Source organism: Hippopotamus amphibius, chromosome 16 (assembly GCF_030028045.1).
Source record: "Hippopotamus amphibius kiboko isolate mHipAmp2 chromosome 16, mHipAmp2.hap2, whole genome shotgun sequence".
Taxonomy (NCBI): Eukaryota; Metazoa; Chordata; class Mammalia; order Artiodactyla; family Hippopotamidae; genus Hippopotamus; species Hippopotamus amphibius.
In genome coordinates, this window is record NC_080201.1 from 56,145,092 (window position 1) to 56,161,051 (window position 15,960).

Below are 15,960 nucleotides of genomic sequence, written 5' to 3' on the forward strand. Positions count from 1 at the left end.
TTTTAATGCAGTACCCCACCCCCACCCTGATCCAGTAGGTTGGACTCAGGAAACTGGGATTTCTAAAACTCTCCCCGGTGATTCTAATGTGCAACCAGATTTGAGAATCACTACTTTAGAGAAATATGCCACATGAATAAGTGACTGAATGAATGAGTGGATGGAGTGAATGAATGATTCTTTAAACATACGGCCGCTCTTAGCCGCCAGCTTTGCTTCCATACTCACCAAAAGCTTTCAGATTTTGGATTGGGGAGGGTGGGAGGTGGGAGGGACCTAGTTATGTGGTCACAGTGTGGGCCACGAGGCGGCTTCCTGCTTTATTTGTTGAGGACCTACTATGTGCTGTCAGATCATCCAGTGATACCTGGTTCAAAAGTGTGGATAATTTGCCTCCTGTTCATTCTAGACAGGGATCTGATTTCTGAACACTTAGGACAAATCTGGTGACTGTGCCAAGGTTACAGATGGCACCTGGGAGAGGAGTCTTCGGGGATTGCCCACCAACCTGGCTTCCCACCCCCAACCGCCACAGGCAACAGAGCAAATAAAGGGGGCTTAAGAGTATGGGGTTGGAGGGACTTCCCTGGTGGTCCAGTGCTTAAGATTCTGAGCTTCCAAGGCAGCTGGTGTGGAGTTGATCCCCAGTCGGGGGAGCTGAGATCCCACATTGTTTAAAAAGAATATAGGGCGGGACTTCCCTGGTGGTCCAGTGGTTAAGACTTCCCCTTCCAATGCAGGGGGTGAGGTTCCATCCCTGGTTGGGGAGCTGAGATCCCACATGCCTCAGGACCAAAAAACCAAAACATAAAACAGAAGCAATACTGTAACAAATTCAATAAAGACTTAAAAAAAAAAAAAAGAGTATGGGGCTGGAATCTAAGAAACCTGAGTGATTCAAAGCTCTGCCACTTCCTAGCTGTGTAATCGCCTTTGGCCTCAGTTTTTCTCATCTGGAAAATGGGAATAATACTTGTTTAGGAGGGGGTTGTAGGATTAAAAGAGAAAATGCACAGGGTTGGGGGCAAAATAGGTGCTCAGGAAAAACGAATGTATTATTACATTCCAGGCTTGAGGGCTTAAGCAAGGGTGGAAGCTGTCAAGAAAAAAGAAACTGAGATTGATCTGCTTGTACTGATATGGAAAGACTTCAAGACAGGCTATTAAGTGAAAAAAGCAAGTTTTATAGCACTAGATCTAGCCCAATCCCCTCATTCATTCATTCAACAAATATTTTGAAGGACTTCCCTGGTGGCACAGCGGTTGAGAATCTGCCTGCCAATGCAGGGGACACGGGTTCGAGTCCTGGTCCAGGAGGATCCCACGTCAGCAGAGCAACTAAGCCCGTGCACCACAACTACTGAGGTTGCGCACTAGGGCCCAGGAGCCACAACTACTGAAGCCTGTGTGCCTAGAGCCCGTGCTCCACAGCAAAAGAAGCCACCGCAAAGAGAAGCCCACACACCATGACGAAGAGCAGCCCCCGCTCTCGGCAACTAGAGGAAGCCCGTGCACAGCAACGAAGACCCAACCCAGCCAATTAATTAATTAATTTTAAAAAATTTTGAGCTCCAATCAGCACTGTTCTAGATTCTGCAAATTCAGCAGTGAACAAACCAGACAAATATCCCTGCTCTCATGGGGCTAGTATTCTAATAGTGTGAGACAATAAATAAATAAGAAAATGCCAGGAAGTGGTAAGTGATGTGATGAAAATAATTCAGGATGATGTTAAAAATCCTCATGGGTTAAATACTAAAATTACCCACGCAAGCATTTTTTTCCTGGAAAAGTACAGAGGCATTTAACTGTGGTTACTTTGCGGGGAGAGGCTGGAAGCTTGGGGCTGGGGAAGGGAGACATTTTTCAATTTACACTTTTCTGTAACGTCAGTATTTTCTTAAGTGTGTGTGTCACTTTTATTATTATTTTTTAAAGTGGCAACCAAGTGTAGCTGGGTAGAGAGAGTTGAGCCATATTTTGTTTTCTTCCCCCATTCTTTATGAATTTTTCATTTCTGTTATACAAGTATGAAAGTAGGAGCTATAATTACCATTTTTTCTGGGCTGATTCTTGCCTGCCAGAGATCTGGGAGATCTGAAACACCCACAGCGGAACTGCTCAGCGGTTGGCAATTTTTGTAAGAATGTTGAACATTTGAGGGTTTTATTTCTAGGCTAATTCCACCCCCCCTCCCCGCCCCGACCCCCCACCCCATCCCCACCCAAAATTTTTACAAATAACAAAACCCGATGCCTCATCTGAGAGGTCATTCCCACACGGAAGCATTGACTTCTCAGCGTTGGATTCTGAAGCCAGCATTCCTCAACGAGGGATGTCCTAGAAAACTTCAGTTTCAGGCCTCTACAGAGCAGCTTCTCAAAGAAGCTGATTTTGGGGAATCAGGCCTGGGAAGTAATAAGATCCCAAGAAGAGGGGCTGCCTTGCCCCGCCCTCTGCTTCCGCCCAAGCTCTCAGAGCCGAAGGAGCGCGTCCCCTCGTTGCCATGGAGACCGCTGGGCGGCTGGGCGAGAAATTGTGCAACAGAGAGGGGCGCGGGGGCCGGATGCCCGGAGCTGGCTGAACCCGACCGCTGGGATGTGAGAAGGAAAAAATCCAGCGAAGCCTAATGACCCAGCTCTGCAAAAGCGAAAACAACCGAAAGAGCCACTAACTATGCAAAGGTCTCATGGAGACCTTAACCGTCCCCCGCCACCCAAGCATCTTTCTTCCTTCCTTCTTTCCCTCTCGCCCTTCCCTTCCTTTTCTCTCCCTTCCTCCTTTCCCTAAACAGGTGCCTGGTTCCTTCAAGAGTGAAATAAAATCACTCGTGGTGAGTTAAACAAAATTACACGTGTTCATTCTTATCCCTTATATTAAAGTCATTCGTTTACAAGTTTTGTTGCTGTTGGGTGTTTTCCTCAACAGTTCTATTTAATTATAATTGGTCTCCTTTGTAATCCCATGGATGCAATTCTATGCATTGAAATCTATCTTGAAGAGGGTCTGTGGCACAGAAAGGGTTAAGGATTCCTGGACCAGAGGGCCCTGAAGAGGGTAAAGGCCACCCAGTAGTTTGGGGTGGGGGGGCAGTATGACCTCTCTAAAATGATGACCTCTGAGCAGAGGGAGATCACCAAGAGAAGATGGGAGCAGAACTTCTGGGGCACAGGGAACAGCAAGTGCAAAGGCCCTGAGGTGGCAGTAAACCTGTGTGTTGGATGAATGGTGAGGAGGCAGGTGTGGCTGGAGTGGAGTGAGGAGGAGAGGAAGACAGAGGGAAGTGGGGAGATTTGGAGGGCTTCGTGGGCCTCAGAGTTACCTGGGAAGTTTTGCAAATCCTGGTCCCTATGTCCCAGGGATCCTGACCCACCATCTCGGTGGTGGAGTCAGAGAACATTCAATTTAACTTATTTTAATGAACACATTTTTCTTTTTTGGGCCACGCCACAGGACTTGTGGGATCTTAGTTCCCTGACCAGGGATTGAACTCCGCGCCCTAGGCAGTGAAAGCGCGGAGTCCAAACCACTGGACCGCCAGGGAATTCCCTTAATTTTCTCTTGCTAAAAATCTAAGCAATCCCAAAGGATATATAGTGAAAAGTACATGTCTCTGCCACCTCTGGGGGTCCCCAGTCTGCCTCCCCAGACACAGCCACTTTGGTGGTACTTGTACATGTGATAAGTAAACGTGCGCCCCTAGGCCCTTTGGCCTACACATGCGCGCACACTCACACGTAGACTGTTTCAGATTCAAATCCAGGTTCCAATCTTTCCTGCCCATGTGACCTTGAGCAAGTGATTTTATTTCCTCAGCTATAAAATGGGAATGATCATCATATTACCTATCTCATAATGTTTTGGTGAGTATTTCATGGGTTGATTCATAGAGAGTGATACTGAGTCAAAGCTCGCCCTGCTCACTGCACGACAGGCCAATAAATTAGGAGACGGGGTGCTGGAGCAGGGAATAGCGACTTGATTCAGAAAGCCAGCAGATGGAGAAGATGGCAGGCTAGCATCTCAAAAAGACCATCTTGTCCGGGTTTGGATGCCAGGTTCTTTTATAGAACTGAGACAGGGAGGAGGTGAAGAAGTAAAGTAAAAAGGCTATAAGTCTTGCAAATATCTCCTGGAATGGTCAGCCTCCAGGAGGGGATGTGTTAATTTCTCCTTTGTTGAAGCCATTCACAGGTGCACAAAGGGTCAGGATGCTTCCCTGAACAAAGGCACTTTGGTTTAACATTCAAGCTGAGGGGCAGGGTTCCCCTAGGCAGGCCATTAGGTACTGACAGTGTCTTTTTAGCCAACGGGAGCAACGGGAAGCAAAGATTAAAGTAAAGAAACAGATCCAACCAACGTGGAGTCAGCATTGGCTCTTCCCTGTTACAGAGAGCACTTAAAATGATGCCTAGTTCATAGGAAGTGCTCTATAAAAGGTGGCTATTCTCCATCACCTCTTTTTTTCATAGCTGCCTAGTATGTCACTAGAAGAACAGAGCTATACAGTTTAGTCAGTTGCTACTACTGAACAGTTAGGTTCATTTGAGACAGGCTGGGACCGCGGGCCCTTTGCTGCAGTGCTGCAAAGCTTGCACCTGGACACACCTCTCCTGGAGCAACAAAATACAAGGAAACCATATGGGACTAAAAGTAACTGCAGGCATGCATGCACGGTTAGGGCGAATTCTGGACAAAAGATACAAGACACCAAAAAACCCAGCTGCCACTTTTGAAGAGCCTGGAGCAAGAGCAAGGGGTCAGGAGGAAAAGCAGGGTACTGCGCATGCCCCCTGCACACTACACCACCTAAGGGGTGGGCAAACCACCGAAGCCACCCCTTCCGCTGCCCCCCCCCAAAACACACCCCTACCCCCCACCCCATATAAGAAAAAAAAGCTGCCCTGCCCCTCAGGAAGCAAGCAAGCAAGCAAGGAAACCTGTTATTTGTTCTTATTTCCCTCTGCTGCACCAGCGGTGGCCCCAACAAAGCCTTGCCTGAATTTCTTGTCTGATCTCTGATCAATTTCTATTGATTAAGGAGGCCAAGAACCCTGGTCGGGAACACATTCACCCACTCAAAAATGTTTCTTGGGCACCTACTGTGTGCCAAGCCCCATAGTGGGGCTGATGAGATAAGACCCTGGTTTCAGGTTCTCCACCCCCACACACACATCTGGGTATATAGGTAGGAAGTGTTGGTACCAAAAGTCACTTGATTTTAAAATAATAATATACAGTGCCCAGGGTTTGCAAAGGGGCTGTCCCATTAGCACGCCCACCTTCAGGGTTTGGCTGGAACCCGCACGTTTAGGATGGCAGATTTGGGAGCGGCTGCCTTGTCTGGGGTGAGGTGCTGACGTGGGCTTCGGCTTTGGCGCGGGCGTTCAGCTGGGAAACCAGGGCCCCCGAGAGGCCCGGGGCGCGGCCACACCCCTGTGGGGGAGGGGAGCGAGGGCGCCCCGAAGGGAGTGGACAGCCCCCTTGTCAGTCTTCCCGAGTCCGGGAGTGTAAGATGAGAAGGGGGAAGGTGGGCCTCATGCTGGGGCAAGGCGAGGAGGAACTTCCTGCCCGCGCGCACGCGCGCGCGCTCCTCGGCATTGAGCGCGCGGCCTGGGAGGCGGTAGGTGCGGCAAGGTCAGCTTGGCCGGGGGTGGCAGCCTGCCTAGGAGAGGGGGACCCTCCTGGGGAGCTGGGCTGCGGCCTCCAAGCGCCTCGGCCATATTGAATAGCCGCGGCTGAGCCGTCTTTGTCTGCGAAGTCCTCTCCCAAGTTCCAGGCACGTCCCTAGAACAGGAAGAGCCACCGGGCAGCCCGTGCTGCACCGCAGTTGGAGCCAGGACGCCCCGTTTGCAGCTTGCGATGGGCTTGGAGCCTTAAGACTGACCTCAGCTCGGCTCACGGAAGCATCCTGGAAATTGAGTCCCACCAGTTCTTGAGGGGAGCGGGACTTGATCAAGACCAGACTTGTTGCAGGCAGAGAAATTGGGAGGTGAGACTCTCGGGGCAGCGCGGCCAAAACCCCATCCTCACCTCCAAGACTCGGGGCGTTTGGGCTCATTGCCCCCACCCTAGATTTCACCCTGGAGATCTTAAAGACCCTTGAGAAAAGCCATGTGGGGGGCTGGTTCCCCTGGGGCTTCCTCCCGTCCCCCGACTGCCTGATCCTTTGGAGCGTTCCCGACGTCTGCAAAGATGTGGATTTGGACGTCCTCGTGGAAGCCTTGAAGCCCGTGGGGACCTTTAAGAAGATTGGCAAGGTGTTCCGCCGGGAGGAGGACTCCACGGTGGGGATGCTGCAGATCGGGGAGGACGTGGACTATTTGCTTATCCCCCGCGAGGTCAGGCTGGCGGGAGGCGTCTGGAGGGTCATCTCTAAACCCGCCACCAAGGAGGCGGAATTTCGGGAGCGGTTGATCCAGTTCCTGGAGGAAGAAGGCCGCACCCTAGAGGATGTGGCCCGCATCATTGAGAAGAGCACCCCGCATCCACCCCAGCCCCCCAGAAAACCCAAAGAGCCCCTGGTGAGGAGGAGAGTCCAGCAGATGGTGACCCCACCTCCCCGGCTGGTCGTGGGCACTTACGACAGCAGCAACGCCAGTGACAGCGACTTAAGCGACTTTGAGACCTCCCGAGACAAGGGCCACAAAGGCACAGGGCGTGGCAGGAAGGTGCGCAAAATGCCCGTTAGTTACCTGGGCAGCAAATTCCTTGGGAGCGACCTGGAGAGCGAGGATGATGAGGAACTGGTGGAGGCCTTCCTCCGGCGAGGGGAGAAGAAGCCCAGCGAGCCGCCAGCCCGCCGCCGGGTGAACCTGCCAGTGCCCATGTTTGAGGACAACCCGGGGCCCCATCTGTCCAAAGCAGACAGGTGGCGGGACTATGTCAGCCAGGTGTCCTGGGGGAAGCTGAAGCGGAGGGTGAAGGGCTGGGCACCTCGGTCCAGCCCAGGGGAGGGCGAGGCCCGGCAGGCCCCTACCAGGGTGGAGCGGGATGGCACGTCGGTGCCAGGCAGCGCCAGTCTGGGGGATAATGTGGGAGATGCAGGAGGTGGGCGGGTACCTGAGACCCCCCCAAGACAGTGGAGGCCCAAGATCAACTGGGCCTCCTTCCGGCTTCGCAGGAGGGAGGACGCAGCAGCCAGAGCCCGGGGGGCAGAGGCTGTAGGTAATCAGAGGGTGGAAGATGTAGATAATCAAAGGGCAGAGGCCATAGCTGTCCAGGGGGCAGAGGCTCTGGGCAATCAGAGGGCAGAGGTCCCAGCTGACCAGAGGGTAGAGGATGCAAATAATCAGAGGGCAGAGGCCCCAGCTGTCCAGGGAGCAGAAGCTATATCTGATGGGGCAGAGGCTGTATCTGACGAAGGGGCAGAAGCTGCATGTAATCAGAGGGCAGAGACCCCAGCTGAATCCTCAGCTTCCTGTAGGGCCCCAGGGGTGGCCCCAGGAGCCAGGACCCGGAAACAGGTCAAGACAGTGAGATTCCAGACCCCTGGGCGTTTTTCATGGTTTCGAAAGCGCCGGAGAGCCTTCTGGCACACTCCACGGTTGCCCACCCTGCCCAAGAGAGTCCCCAGGGCAGGCGAGGCCAGGAGCCTCAGGGTCCTGAGGGCTGAGGCCAGAGCAGAGGCAGAGCATGGAGAGCAAGAAGACCAGCTGTGAGGTGAGGGCAGGGGGACCACAGAGGACCTCACCACCTGCCACAGTCTGGGCCACTCAGGGCGCGTCCTAACTCCCACACGTGGACAGAGATGCTCTGTGTCCACACTTGAAAATGGAGGTAGAGCGAGGGCCTGGTAGTCCCCCGCACATCTCCACCTAACACCCCTCTTGATTTTCTTGTTAAAATTGTATCTTTCACGCATTGATTTCTTTTTCTGCCGCACTATGCGGCTTGCGGAATCTTAGTTCCCTGACCAGGGATTGAACCCAGGCTGGCAGTGAAAATGCCAAATCCTAATCACTGGACTGCCAAGGAATTCCCCATGCGTTGTTTTTTGGGTTTTTTTGTTTTAAATACAGACCCTTTATAGTAACCCAAGGAATGTAAATAAAGAAACCCATACAAAGGGGTTGCATCACCCATGATTTTAACTTTCTCAGATTCAACTCTAGGTGCTCAGCTTGAAAAAGGGAGAGAGGCAGGGGAGAAATTCTTTCCTCTTCCTCTTTTTCTTCGCCCTTTCGCTTGCACAGTTACACTCACTGCCTCCTGGAACTTAAAAAGAGGACGCAGGTTGACATGCAAATAAAAGTGTTTACAAACTTATTTCTTGGCTCTGGACTCTGCACCTGAAGAATGCTCCAGGGTGATTTTTGTCATGCCCTTGTGTCCCCTCCACTTTCACCCTCCATGATGGCGACCTGTGTGTAAGTCACTTTTCTTGCCATCCCCACAGCCCTGGGCTCTGCAGGCTTGGCGGGTCCAGGGCCTGCCATTTACATGCTTTGTCCCATCTTGGTTACCAAGTACAGAAGAATCATCTGGGAAACGTATCCAAAACGCTCATTCTGAGCCCTTCATGCCAGAGCTATGAATTGCTAGAGCAGGCTGTGCAGCCAAGGAATCTGCTTTGATCAAGCCCCACAAACATCTCCTGGGGCAGCTTGGCTGCGGGACACATTGAAAAAAATTCGTTGCAATAGGAACAGGGCAAAAGGTGGATTCTGCTGTGCTAGTGAGCAGTATACCGTGACTGGCCCTTATAATCGGGAGACATGGGGTTGCTACACGCCTTGGGAGCTGGGGGACATCTTTCTGTTGTTTTGTGTTCCCCCCATCCAACCTCACAGGCAGAAAAACAGACAGCAAATGACCATGCCCCAGCCTTGATACAGGCAGGAGAAAAGGGAATTCTTGAAGGGAGGTCTGAAGGCTAGCTGGGTCCTCCTGGCTGGCTGCAGTCCTGGCCTGAGCTCCTTAGACCTGATTCAGTAGGTCTGTAGGGCTGGGGCAGCGGGGATGGGGACGGGAATATGCGTTCATAAGAAGTTCCCAGGAGATGTGGACGCAGCTGCTTTCAGGACCTTACTTTGAGAACTGCTGCCTTACAGGAAAGTCCACTTTCAGCAGCCGGGCGTTCAAAAAACAGGCGGAGCTTTGAAGTTTCAAGGCGGTGGACCGGTGCCCCCACGCACCTTTAGAGCTCAAGAAGGGCCATTGTGCCCTTGATTTTAACCATCCGTCTTGGAACGCCACCTGGTGGAAAAACGGGCCACGACAAGTCGCCTGAGTTCGCGCTGCCTCCGCAGGCTTAGTTGGGGGGCGGAGGGGGCGGAGCGTCCTGTGTTGGGGCGGGGCTTCGTGGGCAGCCTGCTTGTTTTCTGTTTCTGGAGCCCTGGCTTCTTCTTCCAGGCGGGTCCAGGACCAGGCCACATCGCCGGGAGTCTCAGGGAGCCACTGTCTCCGTTTGAGCCGACCGAGGGGTGGGACAGCTTCCTCCCAGAGGTCCCAAGAAGGGGAGGGGGGGTGCGCTTCCGGCCTGTCTGCACGCCCCGACACCAGGGACCCCTCCACACCCACAATCTAAACTCCAGTCACGTGGAATCCAAATAGACAGCCACCTCCGTGAAGGCAGGTGGCCTGTTTTGGAGACACGGTCTCCCCTATGTCCATCAGGGAATCCTGGCACCTGAGGGGTCAAGGGCTACACGTGAATAAACCCCGATCACCACAGCCCTGGCTCGGGGCTTTTGCACGGGCTGTTCCTGCCTCCTGAGTGAGCTTCCCTCCGGCATCCACAGGCTTCACCCTTCCCATTAAGCGCTGAAGGGACAGTCAGCCCATGGAGGTGTGGGGGCTGGGGGGCAGCTGATGGGACATCCAGGGGGAGCCACGGGCCCACGGGAGGAGCATTGCCTGGTACTGCAGAGGAAAGCCAACACTCTGTATGTGAATTGTCCCAAATTGAAAGTGTTGCGAGTAATTCTCATTTTTTAAAAAACACTGCAGGTTAAGTGACAGGTTCAGTTTGTGGACACCCGCAGGTGGCCTTGGCCTTGAGGAGCTGGTGCATTTGTACCACCTGCACTTCAGATGGGCAGGGTTGGTGTGGGTCTTTCCCTCTCTTCCTTCCCCTCCTCCCCTGCTCCTGGGCAGCAGGTCCCCACACCTCCCTTTCCTTCCCCCACCTCTTCTCCCCTCCCCAGGAGCACCCCCTCTGCCTCTCAGGCTTCTCTTCCTGGAATCGTCTCCTCCCCCAGCAGGGAGATTCAGCCTTCTTCTGCCTCAGCTACCGCCGCCAGACACCTCTGCCCGGGTGGGTGGCGGAGCCTCCATCACAGCCCAACACCCATCAGATTGGGGTGGATGACGGGCACACAGAGGACGGCCAGAAGCATACGTCTGGAAGGGATCAGGGTTCCACAGACAGCCAGAAAGAATTCACTGGCACTGCTGGCCTCCCCTGGTGCCAGGGGTCCACGGACACGCTCACGCCTGTGTTACCCCGGGTGCCCCGAAGCCAATCCCGCTGGGTGGGTCCTGAGACCTTCCCATCACCTGAGGCCGCTGCCTCCGCGGGCGCCCGTTATGCTCTTCCTTCTTCCATAGGGATCGCTGGAGCCACCTGCAAAGGAGGGACCGAAAGATTTTGGGAGCGAGCGGTGGGCGGGCGCACAGCTGAGACCCAAGCGCACGGTTCAGAGGAAGCCACCTCAGCGGCGGGGAGGCTGGCGCGAGCTGGGAGCTGGGGCCCCACCCGCAGCTGTAGCCTCGCCGTGACCCTAAAGTTCTTGCGGGGCAGTCTCCTGCCCAGACCACCTTTCTTCCCACGCGCGGACTTGGAGCGGGCCAGCGGCTGAGCCCCGGGCTGGCCGGCCTTGGCCTGCCTCCCGGCGCCCGCGCGCCCCTTCTTGCTTCCCGCCGCCTCGTCCTGGGCTTTCGTCTCGGGAACGATGTCCTGCCCGCCGGGGCCGCCGCATCCCCCTAGGGTTTTGCGGGTCCCCGACGGGGCAGGAGCCACCGCCCCGCCCGCCGGGACCCAGGGCCCTGCAGGCCGTGCAGGCCCGCTTGACCCGGGGCTTCCTGGACGCCGGGTCCTCGGGCTCCGACTCCTCGCTCTCCGCGTCCTCCGACGCCTCCTCCGAGCCTGGGCCGAAGCCCCCTCCGACGCCTCCTCCGACTCCCTGTCCCCGCAGGCCGCCAGCAGCGCCAAGACCTCCCCCAGGTTGCCTTTGGCGCATTTAAACCTCCCGTCCTCCCAGGCCTTTTCCTTTTCTTCCTCCATCACCTAGTCACGTCCTGGAGCGCCAGGAGCGCCACCAGCTCCAGGAGGCCAACCTCATCTTCCTCGTCCTCACCCCAGCCCGCCCGCGGGCCGCGGGGAGCCTTCTTCCCCTTGGAGGGGGTCTGGGGCTCAGCCATGGTGGAGATGCATCCCCGCAGGTGCCCGTCGTCGTTGGCCTCCTCAGGACCACGGCGCCCACCTGGCTGCCTGCCTCCTCCACCTTCACGCGGGTTTCGGAAGTGTCCTTGGCCCTGACGTATGAGACCTCGGGCAGGGCATCTTTCTTGTCTTTCTTGTTGCTCCAGCCCAGCGACCAGATCACAGAAGCGATTTTCAAACATCTCGTCCCCCGGCGGAGGGGTTCTCGGAGTCTGTATAAGCCACAAATGGCATTGTCTACCCCCTCTTTTTCTTGGTCCCCGTTTTCCTGAGATTCTCTTTGGGAGGCGTCGCTGCCCAGGGTCTCTTCGTCCGACGTGTCTCACTGAGTAGGGCCACTAAGTCTGGGATTTCGCCCCGGCCTTTTTTGATGTTCAGGCTGATCGACTCGGCCCCAGGGGGGATCTTTCTCCATCTCCCTCTTCTTGGCTTTGTCCGTCACCTTGCCAGGGCCAAGAACTCGCGGGGACCGTCTCCATCATCTCCTTCGCTCTGGAGGGCCCACTTTCTAAGGATCTCCCTCGCAGAGGCCTGCAGTGTGGCGTACTCTGATCGTCATTCCTGCTCAAGTCCTCCTCGTCCATCTCCTCGATCAGGATGCCCAGGCTCTCGTTGGAAGAGTCTTCGGACTCCCGCTTCCCCGACGGGATGGCCGCCCTCCAAGGCCCTTTTTCTTGCCCTTCTGGGTCAGCCTGCTGCCGCTGGTTCTGTTTCTGCGATCCGACGGCCCCTCCTAGCATCTTTGGCTGCACCAGCAGAGGGCCAGCCACCCTCACCACCGGCTCCAACCCCAGAGCCTGGGTCTCTGAAGCAGGAGGGGTGGGCGTGTCCTCGGGGGCCCTGGTCACTGCGGCCTGTGGGGCTTTTCATTCATCTGCCTCAGGGCTCTGTTGTCCTCTGCGCAGAACCCTCTAGACGCCGTCCTTGCCCGGGACCTCCCAGGGGGTGGCGTTATGATTAATGTCCTCCACAAACTCCGTCAGAGCGGCCTTGGCCTTCTCGTCCCTCACAGCCCTCCTGTTCCGCAGCCGGAACGTGCCCAGGGTCAAGAAGACCGGCTGCAGGACGGTTTCGATGGTTGCCTGCTCCAGGTCCTCCGGGATGCCGGTGACCAGGAGCTCCTGGTGCACGTCCACGGCCAGCCCCCTGCACCAGTCCCACAAAAGGCTCGTGGCCATGGTGCCACCGCTGGCGCTGGTCGCAGAGCAGGAGGGAGCCCGAGGCGGACATGAGCTGCGGTGCCCTGTGCAAATTGCACCCTGGAACAGCGCCACGGGACTTGGAGTTCAGGTTCAGGTGAATGTGGCAAGGCTCGGGCTCCCGCTGCCCCTGGGGAGGCTGACGCAGCGGCCTTTGCCGAGGCGCCCGCTCCTCACCGGGGTCCTAGGATCCGCAGGGAGCTTACGTGTCAAACCCAGGTGTGTACCGGCCCAGCCGCTCCGCCCTTTGTCCCTAACAGAAGGTGAGTGACACGGCGGCGCCCGGGCACCTAGAGTCGCGAGGGGACTGGCGCCGCGCTCGCGGGGCTCGGGCCGGGTATGGCCTTGCACCCTCGGCTCAACCTCAGCAGTTCCGCAGCATCTGGGGCCGGTCGGTCCCGCGCCTGCGCACACAGGCTCGCCCCTCCTCCCAGCCGGGCCCCGTCTCCATGGCAACGCTGAGGCCTGGAGCTGGGATCCGCGTTGCTGGGGTCTGAGGAGCTGGCCCTAGATGGTCCCAAGGAAAGAAAGACTCAGCGGTTAGGATCCCCATCAGTGATGAGCTCGCAGCAGGCCATATTCACAGGGGTCGAGACAGCAGTCAAGGAGACCCGACCTCCTTCCGGGGTTAGAGGCCTTCTTTCGCTAGAGGACCGGCATCCTGCAGGGTTGTAATTCCCTGTCACGGTGTAGGTGGAGTTCAAGATACAGAGACAAAAATCAAGGGCCTGGTGGGGGTGGGGGCGAAATTCCTTGGCGGTTCAGTGGTTAAGACTTCGTGCTTCCATTGCAGGGGACACCGGTTCGACCTCCGGATGGGAACTAAGATCCCCCGCAAGCCTCGCGGCGCGGCTAAAAAAATGAAATAAAATAAAAGGCCTCTGGCTTCACTCAGTGGGGACGGCGAGCTTCAGTAAGGGTGCACAGGCCTCAGCTGTGAGGTACGGGCATCATTTGGGGTCCACAGCCTTCGCTGATGGGGTACGCTCTTGCAAATGTTTCTGTAGTTACAACGATGCACGTACAATTAACCGTGTGTTTCTGTATACGGGTTCTCTATGCGGATGATCATCAGTGAGATCAGACACGAATTCCACAAGAAGGCATTCCCCCTCACTGGGTCCACAGGCCCTGACAGGCGACTTTCATACCTACTCTAAACACACATCAGCTTCACCATCCTCTGTAAACTGTCCCCACTCCCCTACCCCAACTCTATGTCAATCAGGCGCTGTGGCCCAGCTGTTGGGTTTCTACTGCTGCTAGCTGCCCTCGCTGTGACTCTGGGAAAGTTCCTGGGCTTCTCTTTGCCTCGGTTTGCTCCTCTGTGACATGGGGATAACCATTAACCCTACTTCACAGGGTCCTTATGGGGATTTAAGGGGATGACCCATGAAAGCCCTTGGAACGGAGGCTGGCCCAGAATTGGTGCTCCATAGGAATTCTTTCATGAGAACTTATCATTAGATGTCCCTGGTTGCGCAGTGGTTAGGAATCCGCCTGCCAGTGCAGGGGATGCGTGTTCGATCCCTGGTCCGGGAAGATCCCACATGCAGCAGAGCAACTAAGCCAGTGGGTCACAACTACTGAGCCCTTGCGCCCCAACTACTGAAGACCACGCCTAGAGCCCATGCTTCAGCAATAACAGAAGCCATCGCACTGAGAAGCCCACACACCACAATGAAGAGTAGTCCCCGCTTGCCACAACTAGAGAAAGCCTGCGCACAGCAATGAAGACCCAATGCAGCCAAAAGGAAAAAAAAAAGTTTGGGAACCCCAACAAGTCCTGCCCAGCCCCTCTCTGGACATTGGTCCTGGAATTATGATCCCCTCTTGGAAAGAGCTGGGACCAGTGACAGGCCTTGCCACTGCCTCCAAGGTTGCCATGGAAACAGTTGGAAGAAAAGAGTATATCAAATGTTTTGCAAAATTCTTCTCCCCTCTCCCTGTGTTTGAGGACAAACAGTGAGCCTGCTTGTTACATAGGGTAGCACTATTGGAGCAGAGGTTCCCGAAGTGTGGTCCAGGGGCCCCTAGGGAACCTCAAGGACATTTCAGGGGATCCATGAGATCAAAGCCATTGTCCTAATAATGCTAAACCACTATGTCTCTTTCACTGTCATTCTCTCACAAGTGTTCAGTGGAATTTTCTAGAGGCAACATGACGTGAGATATTGCAGCTGAGCAAATGCAGAAGCAGGTATGAAAAACCATCTTCTGTTGAGTCAGACAGGAAAGAGATTTCCAAAAACATAAAACAATGCCACTCTTCTCAATTTGTTTTTGTTTTGGAAAATATAGCTATATATTTGTAATTTGGGTGAATATGTGATATATGTTTGTTATTGCTGTTTTTAAAAGAGTTTATAAGTAAATATTTCTAATTTCTCATTTGACATTCTTCAAATGTTAAATATCAACAGACTGAACCCACAGAAACAAAAGCTCCTTGGGGCCCTTGATCATTTTTAATAATGTAAAAGGTCTTGAGAACAATAGTTACAGAACCGCTGAGTTAGAAATTACAACACAGTGTTCCCTAGGGCTCCCAAACAAGGAAATGATTATTGGGGGTTGGTGTTTCCCCCTGCGGGGTATAATTGAATTGTGGGAGTGAAGTTCACTGCCTGTTTGTCCTCACTCTGCTTTCTGCTCCCCTCTCTTCAGCCCCTCTCTCCAATAGTTGCCAGGGAAACCACATCAGCACATCCTCAAAGCAAAATTCATTTCTCTCCCTTGTGTCTAGATCATGGTGGCTGGCATGTCTTTCAAGACATTTACATCCAAGGAGCTGTCAATTCCACCTGCCTCTATGTCTTTAAAATGACATTTGATCCTCACCCGTCCTTCCATTCCTCCCCTGCACTGGACAACACTTTTCACTTTGTAGTTTTTCATGTCTATCCTTTTATTTTCATGTGTTCTTGCAAAATGTGCATTGCTCTTTGGAGGCTTTTATGCTATATTTGCATGATTCATTGTATAGTATCTACCTCCTTTTGTTTTAAAAACTTTTTATTTTATATTGGAGTATGGTTGATTAACAATGTTGTGATAGTTTCACGTGTACAGCAAAGTGATTCAGTTATACATATTCCTGTATCTATTCTTTTTCAAATTCTTTTCCCATTTAGATTGTTACATAATATTGAGCAGAGTTCCCTGTTTTATACAGTAGGTCCTTGTTGGTTATCCATTTTAAATATAGCAGTATGTACATGTCAATCTCGAACTCCCTAATGTTTCCCACTTTTTTTAGCACCCGGTGGTAACGTATCTCAGAGCAATCCCAGTTATGTATCTTGTCTGTAATTCCACAGGCTGAGTGGGGCTGCAAGATGGGCATTCATCACATTTTACTTTTTTACTGTCCAC

At 54.0% G+C, this 15,960-nt stretch overlaps 2 protein-coding genes across 2 annotated transcripts; one reads left to right on the forward strand and one right to left on the reverse strand.

Annotated features, from left to right (window-relative positions):
• Positions 1 to 5,434: 5,434 nt before the first annotated feature.
• On the forward strand, positions 5,435 to 8,257 carry CCDC8 (coiled-coil domain containing 8). Its single transcript, XM_057710573.1, has one exon. It carries the CDS (start codon positions 6,294 to 6,296, stop codon positions 7,659 to 7,661), a length of 1,368 nt encoding a protein of 455 aa, XP_057566556.1. The 5' UTR covers positions 5,435 to 6,293; the 3' UTR covers positions 7,662 to 8,257.
• Positions 8,258 to 10,431: 2,174 nt separating this feature from the next.
• Positions 10,432 to 12,564, reverse strand: PNMA8B (PNMA family member 8B). The gene is given in 11 exon segments (XM_057710888.1): positions 10,432 to 10,567; positions 10,638 to 10,963; positions 10,965 to 11,089; positions 11,092 to 11,232; positions 11,235 to 11,405; positions 11,408 to 11,710; positions 11,713 to 11,934; positions 11,937 to 12,032; positions 12,035 to 12,106; positions 12,109 to 12,141; positions 12,144 to 12,564. Coding segments are annotated over 11 exon segments (2,046 nt in total).
• Positions 12,565 to 15,960: the final 3,396 nt, after the last annotated feature.